This window comes from Euwallacea similis, chromosome 2 (assembly GCF_039881205.1).
Source record: "Euwallacea similis isolate ESF13 chromosome 2, ESF131.1, whole genome shotgun sequence".
NCBI classification, from domain to species: domain Eukaryota; kingdom Metazoa; phylum Arthropoda; class Insecta; order Coleoptera; family Curculionidae; genus Euwallacea; species Euwallacea similis.
Window position 1 is genome coordinate 3469780 of NC_089610.1, and position 19715 is coordinate 3489494.

General features: G+C 35.9%; 2 protein-coding genes across 2 annotated transcripts in view; both read left to right on the top strand.

The window, feature by feature from the left end:
- Window positions 1-19715, top strand: part of LOC136419218 (uncharacterized) — a 145683-nt gene that overhangs the window by 79887 nt on the left and 46081 nt on the right. The gene's annotated exons all lie outside the window — the stretch shown is intronic.
- On the top strand, window positions 11111-13621 carry LOC136417600 (casein kinase I-like). The gene is made up of 6 exons (XM_066403364.1): window positions 11111-11225; window positions 11779-12024; window positions 12694-13015; window positions 13063-13286; window positions 13344-13490; window positions 13554-13621. Exons 1-6 carry the CDS (start codon window positions 11111-11113, stop codon window positions 13610-13612), a joined length of 1113 nt encoding a protein of 370 aa, XP_066259461.1. The 3' UTR covers window positions 13613-13621.

Below are 19715 nucleotides of genomic sequence, written 5' to 3' on the forward strand. Positions count from 1 at the left end.
TTATCCGGGAATTCGGTCTGGGGTATCTATGGTTGGTTCCTAAGTACTGGCGATAAATATTTCAGATGAGAGTGGTTAATTAATTTCTCCGCCGACCGACCGTTAACATGTTTCTTTAATGTATAAAAAATATTTTAATGCACGATATTTCGCTAATGTACGATTTTGCAGATCAACAAGTAGATCGCGTTTTTTTTTCATGTTTAATATGAGCAGTTTTCAGTAGTGCAATATTTCAAAGCGCATTTGTGGAGGAAATATAGAGACTTCAATTTGTAATTTTTTATCATACACGCGCATAATATGAGCAATTACTACACATGTTCGTTAAATTATTCCAAATGCCCATAATTTGTGGTATTTTTGTCACCATTGTCTGCAGGCTTTGTGCGTGGATTTTTTCAATCATCCATACATTCCAATCATCTAGTGATATTTTTGGAGTCTTCGATTGCACGTTTTATATGTGGGTTTTTTCCATAATCCATACATTCCAATCGTCTTGCCTTCCTGCATGTCAAGTTTTACTTAACAAGATGAAAAATGTGCGGTTTTACATTCAGAGTTACTTTAGAGGGAACATTATCCTCTATACGCGAAGGGATTATTGTCTTGAAATCCCGCTTTCCACCACTTTCGTGAACGTTTCGGTTTATTTGATCTTAACTCGCGCTATTTCTGAAATATTAGTGGATGAAGGCAAAACATCTAGGCAATGTCGACGCCTCCAACAAAGGTAAAACAATGCCTTTGAGCTTAACGAAACTGAATTACTTTCTGTTACCTCTGGAAATGGTGTTTAGTTTTGTTATGGGAGTAGATGCTTGCCTTGTTTTTCTAATTGAGAGCTTTACCCACTAAATTAGAAATTAAGGTTTGATTAAGATCACAAATTCCCCTAGTCTCATTATGGTTAAATAAATAAGGCACTCAACAATTAAGGACAATAGAAAGCTTATACGAATACTTTAATCCATAAGAGACTAAGTATACTGCTTTTGATTACTGCGCATCGACTGTGACGTCACTGCGTAACCCGCACTAGTGGCTGCGCAGGAAATAAACAATTTCCTTATTTAACGTCCCCACAGCCTCTATTCGCTTTAATCCAGTTTTTTCTCCGTAAACGATTTTTAAAAAGAAATTACTGGATTTTGGCTAAAAAGCTAACTGTGAATAGGTGAGAATCAAATGTACATCTAGACTACTAAGCATTCCATAATAATGCTTCACTGTTACGCTAAATTATGGGAAAACGTAGTCATGATGTAGAGCTATTACAATATTACATCCATTAGCCCTGATACACTACAATATACAGCAACGCCTCACCTGCCAGTAGTGGGTGAGGGAGGAGTATAGCGATGGAATTGTTCTCAGTGACAAGTGACAAATCTGTCACCATCTTCATTATTCTTGTTTCAGTTTTTTTTCTCTTCATTTCTCTCACATTTCTTCCCAATTCATCTCTCAGCGATTAAGAAGAGGAATTTTAGACTGTTTCACACAATTTCACCTTCAATATCGATTGTCTACGTTTTTTAAAAATCGATAGAAAAAGAATTTTCTGACCCTATTTTTCAAAAGTTATTTAAATGATCGCACGTAAGCAAGAAACAGCACCTATCATCGCCTACCTATAACCACTTTCGTATTTCTATTGATAAATGGCACATACCATCATTCCCACCTTATTAAGTTACGCAAATCAGACCCGGCTAGAACATTATAAGTCAAAGGCATTTACCGCTGGTGTCTTCATTATCTATGATTTGATTTATGCCTATTTCAGCTTAAAACATTCACTAATGGAAATTTACCATTTCCGGAAATGGAAATTCGATAAATGTGTGTCACTGCCACGACAGAATGCCCAATGCAGGCAATTATCAGCTATGATTTATCAGAAGTGCATGTGATATGATGTATGTGTGCAGCTGGGAGCTGCAAGTTAAGCACTTGCGAAGAAAGGTTATGCGTAGAACTGCACCGGATTATAATACATTCATTGTTAGTTTTTGCATATATTTTAGTTTGGTGAAATGTTGCTTTGCGTGCCTATAAATTTGCAGGGAAAGTTGGAAATAGTGCCCTGGTGGCTTCAAATATTCGCATTATATAATAAATTGCTCTGCAACGAATGTCGCATCGAGAGAGACATAATTTAACTCACATCAACGTGCCGTACGTCAAAATAAAATATCATTCAATAAACTGAAGGGATCCATCTGATAGAATAAAATATCATCGAATAAACCCAAGGAATTCATCTGATAGAGGATAATATTATTAATATCATTCGATGGGGAATATTGTGTTCAAATGGGATCAACCAAAATGGTTCGCGATATTGCAAAAAGTCCCAATAAAGGCTAACGACGACAATATTTCAATAGAACATAAAACGAGAGACACAAAGACCACCGAACAGATAAAAAATGCGTCAGTTTACAATATGTGTGTCCTGAAAAAAATTTGAGGTCGAAAGCGATTTGTAATAGAATAAAATTCAGTGAGGTGGGGATGCCAAATTGAGGTCGTTCAGAAAAAGCTGGTTAACATGTTTCCTTTTATATGGGTTATTGTATCTCTTTTATAACGGGATTATTCGAAGGGAAATCCCTTTAAAGACACCCCAATATGACATAAGTAGAATATTTTATTGAAGGGGGGAAATTCACCTAGAGGATTTCGTCTGCATACGTTTCCCTCTTTTTGATATAAATTTCTAGTAGTAAAATTTTTGTAGTTGCAATTTCGCCCCTCCAGAAAAGGCGTAGAATAGTGTCTTTTAAGGAATTTTACTTGTAGCTTCCTTAGTGCTAGCAACAATTTTATCCACGAGTTAGTTCAGGTACATTACTTGCGTTGCTATGGATTAGTTCGTTGATTTTGGTATGTGGTGATATTTATTCATTGTACGTATACAGGGTGTCCGGAGCGCGACCATGTAGATCTTGGTAGTCATAAAAAATTCGCAGTCAGTTAAATTGGCGCCAAGTGGTGCAATTTGGAAATCAAAAATATGTCGTTTCCAAATTTGAAAAATTTCGATAACTTTCAAAGGTTCTCGAAAAAAAAAACTGAAATTTTGAGAAAACACTTTGAATTTTTCCTTAGCTTATTTGGACTTACTTTATCGTTGCAACTTTTCCTCTTCTGTAACGTGGCGATGTCACACTTGGGATCCGACGCTTCGATTTTCAGCAACCATCATCAGATTTGCTTTTTGCGCGAGCGCCATCTTGGATTTTTATATTTTTGAATTTAGCTGTTTTCTGATTACGATGATGACTTAGTCTTGCAGTTCGCTGGAAAATCAAAAATCCTATTTTATCTCCTCCCACATCAAAAATAAAAAGAACAAGAGACCTAACTGTCGCCCACGAAGTACTAACTATAATCCTACTACCGAAAGTATATTAATCTATGCCGTGAAGTTTTAATATCGAGGTAACTTTTTTTTAATTCCGAAGAAACTTACATACACAAAACAATTACTCCAAAGTTTAAATTTATGGCCCAGTGAAAGGACGGCAAAATTGGACGACAAGCTCGAAGGCGTTAGCGGCACCGACCACGCCACAAACTTCTCTCACACGTGATCCACACAGGGCCAATAAAATCATTATCGCCTACACAAGCAGCAGACGTCGGCCGATGCCTAGTAAATTGAATTAAGCAATGATGCCAAATTTTATTGCTGTGTGTTTTTTGGCATTTCATGATGTCGAGATTTATTGCGCTTCGTCTTTGTCGTTGTGCCCCGTGACACAAGAATTACGGCCAAGCAATTACAACATTTTAGGGAAGAAAGCGTAATTTCCATTCTTGGTTTTACCGGAGCGATGCTTAATTTCCTCATTTCAAATAAAATACCCTGTGTATTTGGTCATTTTCGGTGCATAACCTAGACCTACCTTTCACTGTTTTCGACACAATAGCGTCCGAATTTACCCTGTCAGCAATAATAAATATCTTTCTTTTTTAACAAACGAGCATCATACTTAAATGTCATTTGATCCACGATTGCCTCGCATCGTCCGGATGAAATCGGCTCAATTGTTTTCATGGATGGCTCGATGTATTGTCAACTATATCAGAGAGACAGTTGATTGGGATAGGCGTTCCTACTTTTATTTGTCTTGAAAACGGTTAGTTTTGCTCAAAAAAGTTAAATTTTATTTGTGTCTGAAATTGAAAAAGGGAGTTCAAATGTTAGAAACGAGGAACGAGGATATTCCCAGAAGTACCCAACCTAACACTTAAAGAAAAAAAATTGGAAAATATTACATTATTTCTCAACATAGTCCCCTTTGAAATAGACGCACTTTTCCCAACAATGTTCCATGGCTTCCATACTCTGTTGACAGTAAGAGGCTTCGAATGTTTCAAAATAGGCATCAATCTCAGATTCCACCTCTTCATTATTGGCAAATCTCTTTTCACCGAACCCTTTTTTCAACTTTGGAAATATAAAATAATCTGAGAGGACTAAATCAGGCGATTAGGGTGGGTGAGGAAAAAGTTCGAAATCAAGTTGATTGATTTTGGCCATCGCGATGACGAAAACGTGGACTGGTGCATTGTCTTGATGAAACAAGACTTTCTTTTTCGCCAAATGCGGTCGCTTTTTCCTATTTTTCGCTCAAACGCTGCAATAGTAACGTGAGAGTTTCCATTAGAGGTTATGGAGATAAATATCTTTAAAAAAACAACTTTCCATTTTTTCCACGATGACGTGGAAGGGCTTTATTCTAATGTGGCTAGAAAACGTAGAATTACAGTAGCCTATGAAATTTGAGTCGCTCGAGGGCTAATGATTCTGGAAAATAATCCATCCATCGATTATTAATGATGCAATTCTGATAGGAAATTCACGTGATATTACTATATCCGCAATATCGGAATTCAGAATTCTGCTGAAAACAATCAAATTATTCATATCTAACAGAGATGGTCATAATCTATTGTATAACACGCAGCTAAAAGTTGAATATAGCTTACCTAGACTTTCCTAGAGTATCTCAAAGAGAGGGAAAAAAGTACTACGTACGATAGACCCAGTACCCTCAGGGCGGTAACAGGAACCTAATTGGTATCATTCTCAAGTGGTCTTCGACAGGAAAAGATTACCAGAAAATCGTTCTCTATTTTGGTAACAAAGTAAACTCAATCCGTGGTGTCTGGGTGGTTCCCGCCACTACTTACCAAAACCCATACGCAGCCGGTACGGGTGGCGATTTCGAGGCGAAAACTTACAATTTTACTCAAATGTGTACAAACTACTCGTAAACAATTACGTAAAGACGCGATCGATCCTGCATATACGTTGATTAATTGAAACCAATCTCAGGATAATAATTGGATACGATTGAAGTTATATATCGACTAAATCTAGCCAATATCAGGCAAATTTTCACGTTTAACTAATAGACGGTGCTCAGCAAGTAGTTTCAAGTTCTAATATCTGATTACAAGTTTGTACTAAACTGTATACTGGAACTATAAATTGGACAATAGGGTATCATTTAATAAGATATCCGATTCGAGAGTTGTTTGAACCAAGTTAAACACTTTGACAACGACAGAGACTGTTAAAGCGAAACGACGTTCTAAAGTTTCCATGAAAACCTATTTTAGATAGTTTCATTCAACAGTGTTGTTTAGCAAGTTGAAGTTTTGCAAATATTGCTTATTAGGATGGAGAAGAAGTTAGTAATGAACTGAATCTTTGCCGAATAATAAATAGTGTTCGCAACTGTTGTATCTTTTGATAGCGAACGCTTCTAGTGATGTATAAGAATACCCAACTCGAAAATGGAATTACTTGAGAAACACATGCCTGATTATTCTATAGTAGCAATTGCTTGATGTCAGGCTTTTTCAAACGGATTCAAGCTTGATGACATTTAATAGAAGCATTTGACTCTAATAATGTTAGCACAGGTTTATTCCATGAACTTTCTCTTGGCAAAATTTCTAATTAAAATTTTCAAAATTTACTTAACTAATAAATTAAAAATGGAAATTTTCAGCAAAATTTTTTTAATTTTCAACTTTTTCGATTTAATATAGTAATATGGCCCCTATGCTGATGCTGGATACCTCAATTGATGTTTTCGAAACTTGGAAAAGAGTTTTTGAGATTTTCATTTTACAGCACTTTCAAAATCGCAGAAATAAGTTCTTATATTTCCCGATGTCTCAAAAACAAAAAGAAATCTTGTCGTTTGCACAGAATCATAGAGTGTATGTAGACGATTAATTTAAGCTATTTTTCAAAAATTTCAATTAAAAAAAGATTTAGGAAATTGCTCCACAATTCCAAGTTTGAAACTTGGCAAATCTAGGTATCTCTCTCTATTTGGAAATTTTCAAGGAAATTTCAAAATTGTTAAAATGGCTTTTTTCAATTTGATAAGATGATTTGACCCTATATGGATTCTAGACACCTCAACTGAAGTTCATTTGACAGCTCTCGGAGAATTATATCAATTTGACGTGTTTCTGACTGCTGACTACTGTTCTAAGTCTTTCCTTTTGGGACAAATAATTTTTTTTAACACTGTTTTTAAATTCTAGATTTAAAAATAACTACAGAAAACAGCGTTTTAATTTTTTTAATTGGATTACATAAGTGCTAAAAAAGGCGATTTTCATCTTACTTAGAGCATCATTCTTTAAATATATGGAATAGGAATCCGGGCCTAACCTAAACTAACCTTTTTTATAGAACTTGGGGAAATGCATTCATGTACACCAGACCATACTGCTCACGCTATCCCACTCCCTCTCAGACCTCAATAGTAGGTCGGGTACGTCCTCCACAGTGACTTCCTCCTCACATTGCTGCGCCGCTGCTCTTTTTTTTTATTTCAAAGTTGACCTGAACTAATTTTTTTTTTTAAATAGAGAATGAAAGAATCTGCTTCAAAACATATGGGTTTGGCAAAAAGACGGTCTTGTTTGTCCACGTAGTATTCGGTTGGTATCTCTTAAGGCACCGTACCTCTAAACTTCTTGCCTCTCTTCACCCTGGATCCCTCCTAGAAACCGCCGCTAAGCATTGCAACCGGAAATAATCTGAATTTGAAACAATAGATTCTTTATTTGGGACTATCAAGCTCGGCCGGTTCAAAGTAATCTGAAGTAAAAACTTGAAGTAACGCACTAAGTATTTTGTACAGTATCTTGTTGCTTGACGATATGTTAACCCAAAGAAGTTCGTCCTTTTTTTGGCTAAAATATCGTCTTGAAATTTAAAGCTTCTTTCAGGTTTTTTTTGTTTGATTATGGATTTTCTAGACTCTTCATTTCTGGATCTCATGTGGAAGTTTCTTCGGGAAATTTTCATTATTTGCCTGGAAAATCCAGAAAGTTTAGAAGAATTTTCCAATAGTATTTCTACTGCCTGATTTTCCTAAACTACTTAATTTTCTTGATCTCACTCAAAAACTTAACGTATCAGGAAAGTAAATGTTGAAAATGTCTTCGCCTAAGCTCCATAAACAAACTTGAGGTATTTGCAAGTTTTTCGATAGCATATTTTCCAGGCAGTTACGCCCTCGAGTATATTTTTGATGTCCTCAAGCTTATGTTCCGTGGTACTAATCCGTTCTTTCATTCTACAGCTGCGTCGGCAGTAGACAAATTATAAATCTTTATGGATTATGAACCCTGACACGAATATTTTATACCATATAAAACGCCCTAGATTATTTAATTTATCTGCTTCTTTAGTCATTTTAATTCCAGGATAATTCGTGGAATGTGGAAAATTGTGATTAATACTAGAACATTAGTCCGTTTTCCAGATGCACCAGACAATGCATTTTCCTTTCTGATTGATGCCCTAGAGAACAGTTTTATTCCAAGCAGTTTTTTTTTGATAAATGTGGTTATTCGAGTACGCCCCGTGCTGCTCCTGGCACATATCAATATAAAAGGAAGATCTATGTTGTTTAAATACTTCTGTAAAATGTTGGAAATGGATTTATCAATCGCGGAATAAATGGATTTATTTCATTTTATTTATACATATCAAGTAATTTATTTGTTGTGGATATTGATTCAGTCCAGCGTTACAGCTGCATTAAAAACACATTTAGTAGATATAGAAACTCCAGAGCTTGTCAAGAGGATAATTTGAAATGACGAGTATGGAAAGGAGATGTTGAAAATACCAAATGATGAAAGTTGATCATAATGGTGTAGAAAAGTTGAGCAGTTTCGAGGTCAACAAAGCGCCGCTCTGAAGTTTACAAAGTTATATTAGCTTATTCCCCAAATATACAGTGTGTCCCCGGATTGGGTAGTCAAAGGAAGAAAGTTTCTTATTTTTGATTTTTTTTTTAAATGTATTCTTCATGAAAGTTTTTGCTTGTTTCAAAATGGTTGAGTCAGTTTTCACCATGTCAATTTTCCTTTTCGTTGTAGAGACATATCGAAAAATAGGTCCGTTCAGTTGAAAATTTTTGTAAGCCCTAAAAATTTATTCTCGTTTCGTGGAAATTTTCAAGTAAATGGGCCTATTTTTCGATATTTCTCTGCAACGAAAAAAAAGTTGACATGGTGAGAACTGAGGAAGACATTTTTCTTGTGAAATCAAAAATAAGAAAGTTTCTCCTCTTGGTAACCCTATCCCGGGACATACTGCAGACGTAAGTTTCAAAACAAAGATAGTGTGATGTACCAATCTAGAAAATCTTTAATATCAAATAAACATCGAGCCCTTATTATCGTAAGGCCAGTCCAAATAATTCTAAAATTTTTAATAAGTTTTACTAAAGTTTCTCCCTTAAATCGCACGTCTTTGGTAAATTCTCTGCATCTTTTATCTTTCCGTCAGATTTATTCGTGTCAAGCATCTCTTGTTCAGACACCTGATCTGTCTGTAAGAGCACCCTCGACCTTAAGTCTTTCCCTCTTTTGAAATGAATCGCAGCTAGTTGCAACGAGTAGGAAGCATCTTATCTTTAAAACATGCAAGAATGTCTTTTTATGCGAAACCTATATACGGATTCTATTTATGTGGGTGGAATTTCCAGCAGCAATTAGAATTAAGTCAATTCTAAGAATATCAAACAAAATTGAAGTCGGTATTTTACAGCCTATTTTGGCAAACATTACGTCTATGGCCATGCAAACCCAGATCTTGAGGAATCACGAGAAAATCCTTGCGAAATTAGTGTATTGCAGGATGTTCTAAATTTAAAGCTCACCATTGCGATTTCGGGAACCATTAAAGATACGAACTCAAATACACAACGTTACACTCGTCAAAAGGGGTTGACCTCTTACAGTTTCCTAGATAACAAAGGAGATTGCACAATGGGAAACCTTGTACGCTTGTATGAATTAAAATACAAGTTTTGATTTTTTTCTGGCACTACCTGAAGAAAGCTATTATTGGCTGAATCACAGGGGTAGTCAAATTTTGTTACCTGCACGAAAGCAGCCGAAAGACTAGGACTGGTCCTAGAACCACCAATCCTTTTAGTCTTCTAATGATGACCGCGACTTTGCGATCGCGTAATGCCGATTTGACTCGTCCCACCAGCTGGGGTTGTGTGCTCAGAACCATAAAGGCGTGACAATAATATTTGCCATATCGAATGCCCCTTCTATATCAAACAACATTGCTAGCTCCACCTCTTTGTTTCAATAAGCTCTTTTCTAAAGTGCGGTAATAGATCTCATGATGAAACTGCTAGCAGTGCGATTATGTAGCCATAGCCGTTCCGAGTTAGAAACAATTTTTGGTATGGTGCGATGCAGTGGGAGAGAATAAAGATAGATTGAACTCTGATCAAAAAGATCATAAATATCACCAGGACTAATATTTAAAATTTGTGTAATTTTATAGGATGTTATGATTAGTGGAGAAACTGCTTTACATTAGTTTCGCTACTTCTCTAATCATTCGGTTAAAAACTATAATTTCAGCATATGGGCCACGTTCAGCAAAAGCAACTGTTGTGCAACTGTTTGAATTTTGTCAGATTTTCTTTAAATGTACACTGCTCAAAAGAATCTAAGGAACAAGTATACTTTTGGCTATAATCTTTATATGATGACATTAATTCACAGTAAACTCACATAAAATTTCTTCAATACCTCGTGTTACCACCACGAGGATTAATAAGATCACAACAACATCTTGGCATACTCAAATCGCCCTATTTACAGCACCTTGTGGTAAAAGTTGCCACTGCTGCTTGACGATGTTCAGAAAAGGTAAATTGCCATGAACACACACCATGAGTAGATTGAGCTACCTATAATATGCAGCATGCCCCATTCGTGCTCTATCGGATTCAAGTCGGTCAATTCATAAGAATTACATTGTTGTCTTTGAACCAACGTATAATAGCCTAGCTAATATGCGGACGAGCATTGTCTTGCATATAGAGGAACTCTGGACCAATAGCATATGCAAATGAAAAAACAAGTTCAAACACATGGTCTTCATACTGCACTTGTTTCATCATTTGAGACAAACAAAGAAACTCGGTTCGATAATGCAAAATCACACCATGCCACACCAACATGGAACCTCCTCCATAATTCTTGACTTCCTGAAAATGTCTATCTTGTTCTAACCATCCAGTTTCATGCCAAACCCGTTGCCTTAGGGTATCAGGTCGAAATCAATCCAAACCGAAATTCAACTGTGAATAACACATTAGTCGATTTTTCAATATGAAGATTTGTCAATAATTGTCCTCATGCTCTAGATAATTTTGAGCAGTATATTTGCAGGATAAAATGTCATTCAGCAGAAATCCCAATTTTTGCCCAACTGTTAACTCTGCTGCAGTCGGCGATTTGGGTATCGTAGAATCAAGTCCGTCCTTGAAAAAAGTGACAAATCTTGACAGAAAAATCACTAAAGACTTCAACTTCTAATATTTAACATGTGACAAATGAAGCCGTAAATCAAAATTCTATAAATTACTTTGTCATACAATGTGGTAGAATCTCTTCCAGCGAATGGGGGGCAGTCCTAGGGCGTCGGTTGGAGTCACCGCTAACAAATACATTACGAACTGTATTTAGAATAATAAAATTATAGGACTGTTCCTATGATGAAACACTGATGGAAACAATGCATTTCCTAAAATTGAAATTTGGAAGCAAAGATAATAGCGACAACACTAACGATAATACTGATAATCAAAATAAGGTTGTTAAAGAAGTGAGGAATTGCCCTGTTGGAACAGGTAAAAAAAATGTGATCGTAAACTGAATTCATCATTGTCTGTTGGCAACTTCTTAGTGCAATACAAAAACACCAATGCGGAGTGCTAAACTTGCATTCCAATATGTACCAATAGATCAACACATCCACATTTGCTTGTAAAAATATTCGGAAAGTTTAAATTCAAAACTCAATCAAAACTAGGCAATCACCAGTCAAATCGTTTTATTAGAATGCAATTTTGGATGGAATAAATTACCTTAGCAATGTACGGAATATTTTTGCAGATTTGTGGGTGGAAATTGATACGTGCTTAAGGAAGAGCAATAGATTCTATAGTCGAAATTACAACCCAGATCAGGACCAGAGTGTGTGTTACGTGCAGGAAAAATTGCACTGCCGCTAAAATCTCACATTTATTTAAATTCACCTCATGCTTGCTTCTCATAAATAAGCATTTAATATTAGTTCCTTCAGAATGATGAAGTTAAGGTTTCCTAGACCAGTCTCACCACAAGTCTCTGAATATTCGGCGCTTGATGACCACGTTCGGTAATTTTGCTAAATTTTTTTAGAATCAAAAAATATACCTCTGCCTAACATGACCTCTTCTCGCACTTCCTCCTCTTCCGGAGTGTTAATGGTTGGACCTAATTTTAGAGTCGGTAAAAAAATTGGAAATGGAAACTTTGGGGAGCTGAGACTTGGCAAAAATCTGTGTAATAACGAGGACGTCGGCATTAAGCTGGAACCTTTAAAAAGTAAAGTTTCTCAGTTACACCTGGAATATCGGTACTATAAAATGTTAGGGCAGGCTCAAGGTAAATTCTAAAATCATTGAATTTACATTCAAATATCTCGTTAATTGATAATTTGATTTCGGTCCTACTTTAAGATTTTTTTTCTTTAAGCCGAGCAATGACTGCCCCCTTTGTGACATGGATGCATTATACGAGTGTTGATTTTGAGTTGCGTTAAAGTCTTGCAAATGTTTCAAATTTGCACTTTTACACCATTCTTTAAAAAAAGTCTTAAATTTATGTAAATTAATATGTTCATGCCACGGGAGTGATATCTTTAAGACATTTTTGATTTTTCGAGATATTCAGTGAAGTGATATTCAGTGATGCGTATTCCCTCTGACATAATAGGTTCCATGATGTTGGTACTGCCCGCATTCCATTCGCAAACGAGCCTGGAGAAACTAATGAATGTCACCGGGTTGTCCAATAAAATCTTTTCTTTCTACATGAAATTTTGCGAAAATGCCATCAGCAACATCTCACATACACAACAAAGAGTTAACACTCTATATACTGTTTATGTCACAATTGGACCCATTGTTCTCGGCCGCAAAAAACAAAGTCTGCCCCCCTAAGTATCTTCAACTGCAGGCAAATTAATGGCTCATCAAATGTTTCATAATGAATTTGATTTAAAATTTCTCCCTTTCTGTTTCCTTTGTGGAGTACTGAACTTTGTCTTGCCAGGGATACCAAAAGTGTACCATTTTGGCACCTGTGGGGTGAGATATAATGCCATGGTAATGGAATTGCTGGGGCCTAGTTTGGAGGACCTGTTCACTTTGTGCAACGAAAAATTTCAGCTAAAAACTGTGTTAATGATAGCTGACCAAATTATAACGAGAATTGAGTACGTACACTCGAAAAAGCTAGTACATCGGGACATCAAGCCTGAGAACTTCCTTGTTGGAAGATCAAAATATAAAAACGAAAAAATAATACATATTATTGATTTTGGGTTAGCTAAAGAGTATATTGATCCAGAAACAGAAAAGCACATTCCTTACAAGTAAGCCATTGTCCTATCTCTTCTGGCAATTGAACATTTACTTTTAGGGAACACAAATCTCTAACGGGAACTGCACGGTACATGAGCATAAACACCCATTTAGGCAAAGAACAGTCCAGGAGGGACGACCTAGAAGCCATGGGTCATATGTTCCTATATTTTCTCAGAGGATCTCTTCCTTGGCAAGGCCTTAAAGCGGAAACCCTTAAAGAAAGGTATCAGAAAATTGGCAATATCAAGAGGGACACTCCGATTGAGTTCTTGTGCGAAGGTTCGAACAAAAAACATTTTTTTCCAGAGAATCCTGATTAATGGCTTATTGTTATAGGACAGCCAAAAGAAGTGTTTACTTACATGAAATACGTGAGAAATCTGGATTTTTTTGAGACCCCCGATTACGATTTTTTAAGAAAGATGTTCAGGGATCTTTATATCAAGGAAGGCTACTTGGATGATGGCATTTTTGGGTGGACCGGTATCTAAGACAAGACACAGCATTAGAAACGTTTTAGCGTAGCGAGTTTCTTCATGGTTCTAGATCGAGTTTCTACTCTTAATATTGAAGAACAAAAAGAAGTTCATAAAACCGAACCTTAAGAAGCAGTCGGAATGAGGAATTTCGTTTCACTTACCTGAGCAGTTATTGATTATATATTAATAATTTTTAATATTATTATATAATTAAAAGTATAAGTTCATTAGAAATGAAATTTCCTTCTAATCCTTTCTTCTCAACATAATCTTCACTTTTTCCAATTTTTGCACAACATCTAAAACTATTTTGATCCATTAAATCCAAACTGGATTTGTTCGAGGCAGTCATAAGTCTTCAAAGCTCTGCTAAGTTTTAATTGCTGCAAGTTAGGATTATGTGGACTAAAACATGTAGATTAAAGCTTCCTCGGATAAAAGTTGCATTAGATAGTCTGATAGCTTAGAAAGAGAGACAAAGTAATTGAGTTACATTAAATCTTAAGTAGCGTGTCACTTTTATCGTTTCAATTTGCATAGAAGATTTTGGAATAAGTAAGTGATATTGAAGTTCTTTAATAGGCAAGGTTTTTTGCCACAAGAGATTAAGGAAGTTTTGTTGATTCGGTGTCAGACTGATAGGAACTCATATCAAGGGCACGCTCTCTCGTCCTCTTGGAGAGAGCCCAATAGGACACGAAAATAGGTCTTAGGCCAAAATAAGTATATTAAAAATGGTTAAGTTACTATGAATTGGTCTCATTTGAGTTGTAACGTTTGGTTATTTCAACTCAACTAATTTTTCTCTGTAAACTTTACGCATTCGTATTCAATACAGTTCATTAACTACCAGCATTGGATTGCGGGCACGCTGTATTCTGCCGTGAATACTAGCAACACTATTGGATTTTTACTGTACATTTATCATAGTTACATTTACCAATGTCTTGTGGGCAACATTTGTTCATCATTTTTGTTTTTATTGGCACCATTTTCTTTTTACCGATTCTGAAAACCATATTTTAATCTGAGAGTAATTACCACTACCGCTGATTTAATCGTTAACAATCTCTCATTATTATCAATAAATTTTAAATATTTCTTCACTTGTTTTATTTAGAAATTGAAAAATATCTGTATTTACTACACTACTTTATATTACCAATCAATCAAAAATACAGTAGCGTTCATATAAACTGACCTCCATATAGGGTGGAACAGCCAAAAGAAATAAATTCAATATCTGCATATTTTGACATATGTGAAAAAAGTGCCGAAACAGGTTAATTTTATATTTTGAAATTACATCCTGTAACGTAAAGATGACTATTGTAACCCCAAATTTTTAAATTGGAAGCATGGATTTGTGATACCTCAATCAAAAGATCTTTTCATTCTTTATTTACAACTGCTATGGTTTTAAACTTTATTGTAAAGAATGCAAAAGAAATAAATTTGTGTAATTAATGACGTTCTCTACTTACTAAACTTAAAACTTAATAACTAATACCAGTTCATTATTGACAATATCACAAAATATTAAAACATATCTATCCTAATCTTGTGTTCTAATAAAAATAGTAATCTTGTGTAAAATGTTCAAAATGCATGCCTCGAACTACTTGACAATATCCTAACCGTAAATAAAAATGTCTTCTAACATTGATTAACATTTTAGGCGTAGTCTATTTAATCACAGGCATTATTTTTCTTTTTAAGTCAGCTAGATTGTGTGGTTTAGTTTTGTACCCCATATTCTTCACATATCCCCATAAGATGAATTCTAATGGAGTAAGATCAGGTGATCGTACAGGCCATTCTAGCGATCCTTACTTCCCTATCCACCAATTTGGAAAAATTAAGTCGAGATACATTGAAGTTGATTTGTTTTGTTATTTTATTACATTATCAATAATAAAGTGGCATTAGTTAATAAGTTTTTAATTTGTTATAAACAATTTCAATTATATGAATTTATTTTTTTTCTATTATTCTTTCAAATAAAGTTTAACACCATAGAAAGTTTAAATAGAGAATAAAAAGACCTTTCAAATGAGCTATCACAAACCCATACTTCCAATTCAAAAATTTGAAAGTTGCAATTGTCACGCAAAAGGGGTTGAATTTAGAGATAAAATTTTTATGTTACAGAATATAATTTCAAAATCTAAAATTGACGTGTTTCGATATTTTTTTGCCATGTCGAAATATTCAGATATTGAATTTGTTCCATTTCACTATTCTACCCTGTATAAACCTACCGACCAAGCTCCCCAACATTCAAAAGCTGCTGTTCGCTTTGTGATGATCACTTAGGACGATATATAGTTACTACCTTGTTTGTACAAAGTGCTTTGTTTCACTTTAACTATGTTACTCAATAGAACCGGGGAAATTAGTTTGCAGAAGCAATCTTACACTTTCATTTTGATTTTGCTGGCTATAACAGGGATGATTTTCAGCCATGGTATCGGTACATAAATACAAAATTTTCAAATCTTTTAGACGGCTTTATGAAAATAATCTCATCCTGTACTGTAATTTTACTCTTTTGAAATTAGCAGAACTTTGATTAGGTAGGAATACGGTTTTGAACATAGGTTCTATGTCACTACCAGATCGTAATCATTGGTGGCACCATCTGTGTGTACTGGGGGGCAGATATTGCACCTGATTTCCACTCAGTGCATTTGCCTGTCGGATAAAATAGCCACACCGCAAAATTTAAAATTTTCACATCAAGCATGATATCTCCTGGTCTCAGCCAAGTTCCTCTAACTGGGAAGGAAAATATGTTTACATATACATGGTGGTCCAAAAACTGTAGCCTACTTAAACTATTTTTTTATAAGGTATAGTGTAAGCTATGTAGCTTGGTACTACTTCGTGTTTTTCTTTTAAGAATATCTTGAATGTCAAAGGGTGAGTTGTGGGGTAGGCTAAGAAGTTTTTACTCATATAGTAAGAAAACAAAAGATGACCAAGCATTGGAAATATGCGCATTTCTTATACAACAGAATATATGTTTCGCTTCAGTATTCAGTACTAAATGGTTCGCACTGTATGTGCTTAAAATTCTGGAGCGCCCTGTACATAATGTATCTCTTCGACAAAATTCATTGGAACACTGATACACAGAGGCCCTCCGGGAAAAAAATTAAACCAATTTTAGTAAACTACCAAGCAAGTTTTGCATTTCAGCCTTCTTTGAGGGAGCAGAATTTTCATCACTTTTAATCAAAATTTTTAAGACGGCAAAGAGATCGTTTCGTCAGCATTATAGATCTTTTGATTCTCTTAAATTTAACTTTTTAATAACCGGATGCAGATCTTGATTAAATGCACCCGTTTTGTCACCAGGTATTATCAGAAACCTAACAGCAAATCTGTAGTTAAAATTCTGGAGTCAACCATCTCTGATAAAAAAACTCCCATTTTTCCTTCATATGCAGCTCTTCAGCCTTTACATGCAAAACCACTCAAACAGTTTTGTCTTCATTCTACCTGCTTTAGCTTATTTCAAATTTTCCTATACGTTTTGATGTCACCTTCAATATGTTCATTTTATTCCTTTTTTTTAGGACAAATTGTAGATTTGTGACCACACTCTTTGGATAAACTCGTGACACTCGCACCGTGTGTTTGCTATTTCCAATTTGTTCTAACTCTTTAATCGTGTGCTCTTTTACTATTCGCAGCGTTTCCTGCAAGTTACGCCCTCTAGCTGTGTTTTCGTAAATAGTAAATCTGCGTATTGCTGGTTGACTCAATACTGCTTTGATGCTCTAATGAGACCGTTTTGAAGTGGCAGAGCGCGAGAAGTACATATTTGCTCCCTCTCACAGTTCACAGAAGCTTCTCCAAAGGCCTTTAAAATAATATTGAATTAATGTAGAAGAATTTGACCAAATTTCGATAATTTGGTTACGAAGCCCTGTATAGCGTTTTAATGGATCACCCATTAAACAGCAGTTAAAAAGCATTAATGAACAAACGTAGACTGGGAGAGAGGATTTGCGTTTATTAGTTTATCCCATTTGGATGTCATACTGGTATTAATTTAGTAACTCGATGCGGTAATAAATTTCATAAACAGGTATGAGTAAATAGTGTTACCCACATTGTTTGTTTTTGACATGTTGTTTCGTACAATATTACATCTCAGCTATTAGCGAGAATATCTCACCTGCCGCGCGAATCATGGAGGGAGCTAACGATGGCAAAAAATTTATTATTGACATGCAGAATTTTCCTTTGCCGTGTTCAAAATCGCAAAGTATTAGTGTATGACACAGACAGATATAGCGACCGCAAAAAGGAAATGCCATCAAGGGCGAAAATTTCGAGCGAAAGGGGCCATTTCAACCTTCGTCTAAATGTCGTAAAAGTGCCACTGCTCTTTGGCCTTTAGCACTTCACATTTTCAACATCATTTAACTCAATTATTTAGTAGGTGGAAATTTCAGGCAATTTCAAATAAGAATTGACATTTCTCGAGATAATAATTTCGTAGTCATTTTCAAAAAGGAGCTTTGCAAATTTGAGAACATCATCTCCGCTTAAACCTTCTATTTACCCAGCAGATCCCCAGAGCATCTCGCGTGAAGACTTTTTCTTTCCTTTTTTTTTGAATCTACGGCCAAGAATTTACTTAAAAAGGTCCCCAAAGCTTCATTTAATAAAACTAACTCTCTCAAGCTTCCTTCTCAGCAATTTTCGCGTCTATCGGAATTCCGGTACACAGGTGGAGATGCAGGCACTCGAGCCAATAAAATAATTGTGCATTTATTTAACGAGAACTCTCTTCATTACGCTAAAAGCTTACCCATAATTTAGGGCAACATAACAACCTGAACCTTTTTAGGGAAAACTTGCAAGCTGTTCGGTGCTAGAAATGCAAATGGAACTTTCAGGCGAATATTTCATTACTACGGTGTGTTTTTGTTGAAATCCATTCTTTGGAGTTCAGAGGTTTCTCCTACAGGGAAAGGTTCGGTCTAGCAGGTTATCTTGTTAGAATAATTAAATTTGAAATGGGATGATAGTTAGAGTTGAGGAATGCACGTGGAATTCATCCCAAGGCCGGGAAATTTTAACATGAAAATAGGATTCCACGTCAAAGAGCAAAAAACATTTTGCCCCTATTTATGAACCTTTCAAAATAATATGTAAAAAATTTGACCAGTTCCTATTTAAGCATTATTATTTTATTATTTATTATTTGGACATAGGGCTGCTAGATCCCAGAGAAAATACTGTACGTAACTCGCAAGAATGTTCCTAACTCATTCGCTTAATTGCCGCCCTCGTCAGCGGCTCGTGCGCAATATTTCACGCTCGGGCCTTAAGATTTACTTTCTTTGCTTGTTACATAAATAACTGTTAACTTCACAGGCTGCCTTATTCTCAAATACACTAACCAACATTTTGTTTTAAAATTAGTTTTCAACTACCAGAAGATGTTGAGCTGCTTCTACATTCTAGCCGAACAAAGCGGGTCTTTTTCTATCTTGAGGAAAATGTTCTAACGATATCCGGTCTGTTATTCTGGCGATCAGATAACGTGAAATTTGCCGGGATGCCTACCTACTAAAAATCTGGGTTTCCTTGTCCTGCAGCTTGCAACGACCGGGAACTGTCCCTGAGAGATAAATCGTCAGTGTCGAGGAGCTTGGGAATTCGGCTGTCAATTGCTTTTATTTACATTGTCTCTTTTGAGTGGCTCGCTCCAGGCGCTCCTTTTCCTTAACCATTGCAGAAATGGCATTATTAAAGCTGTTCCACTTTGTTTTGCATGCCAACATTCCGTTGATGAGAGATGTTAGAGTTAGGTTGTCCACCTTTTAACCACGCATACTTTTAACACGCATTCTTTTAGCACGTTCTGCGGAATCGAAGACTCCGCAATCCAGGTCCGTTCTTTCTATTCTGTATGTGTAATTCTTGAAGTTGTCGTGTCTTCTGAGAGTTAGATAATAGTCCAAGCGCCTATGTTTACGCCACATCTATGAGTAAGGGTCAAAGATCAATCGCTTGGTTCACTGGCCTTTGTCCATCAGTCGTATCCGTCGTGTTTGCCACTTCGAATAATCGTCATCTCCTGACCTCTCGCCCATCTGCCTCCGTGACCAGAGGAAAGATCTTTAGGTTGATGCGCTCCTTCAGGAGGTCAATCGATGGAGTTCCTGCCAAAATTTGAGTTGCCTCTAAAGATATCGTGCGACACGCA

What these genes read in the sequence shown, in the direction of transcription:
- LOC136417600 (XM_066403364.1), top strand. Translation starts at nt 11,111, where the DNA reads ATGCATTTCCTAAAATTGAAATTTGGAAGCAAAGATAATAGCGACAAC. An exon ending in GAATTGCCCTGTTGGAACAG is followed by an intron (nt 11,226 to 11,778) that starts GTAAAAAAAATG and finishes AAATTTTTTTAG; the next exon opens with AATCAAAAAATATACCTCTG. An exon ending in GAAAAGCACATTCCTTACAA is followed by an intron (nt 13,016 to 13,062) that starts GTAAGCCATTGT and finishes ATTTACTTTTAG; the next exon opens with GGAACACAAATCTCTAACGG.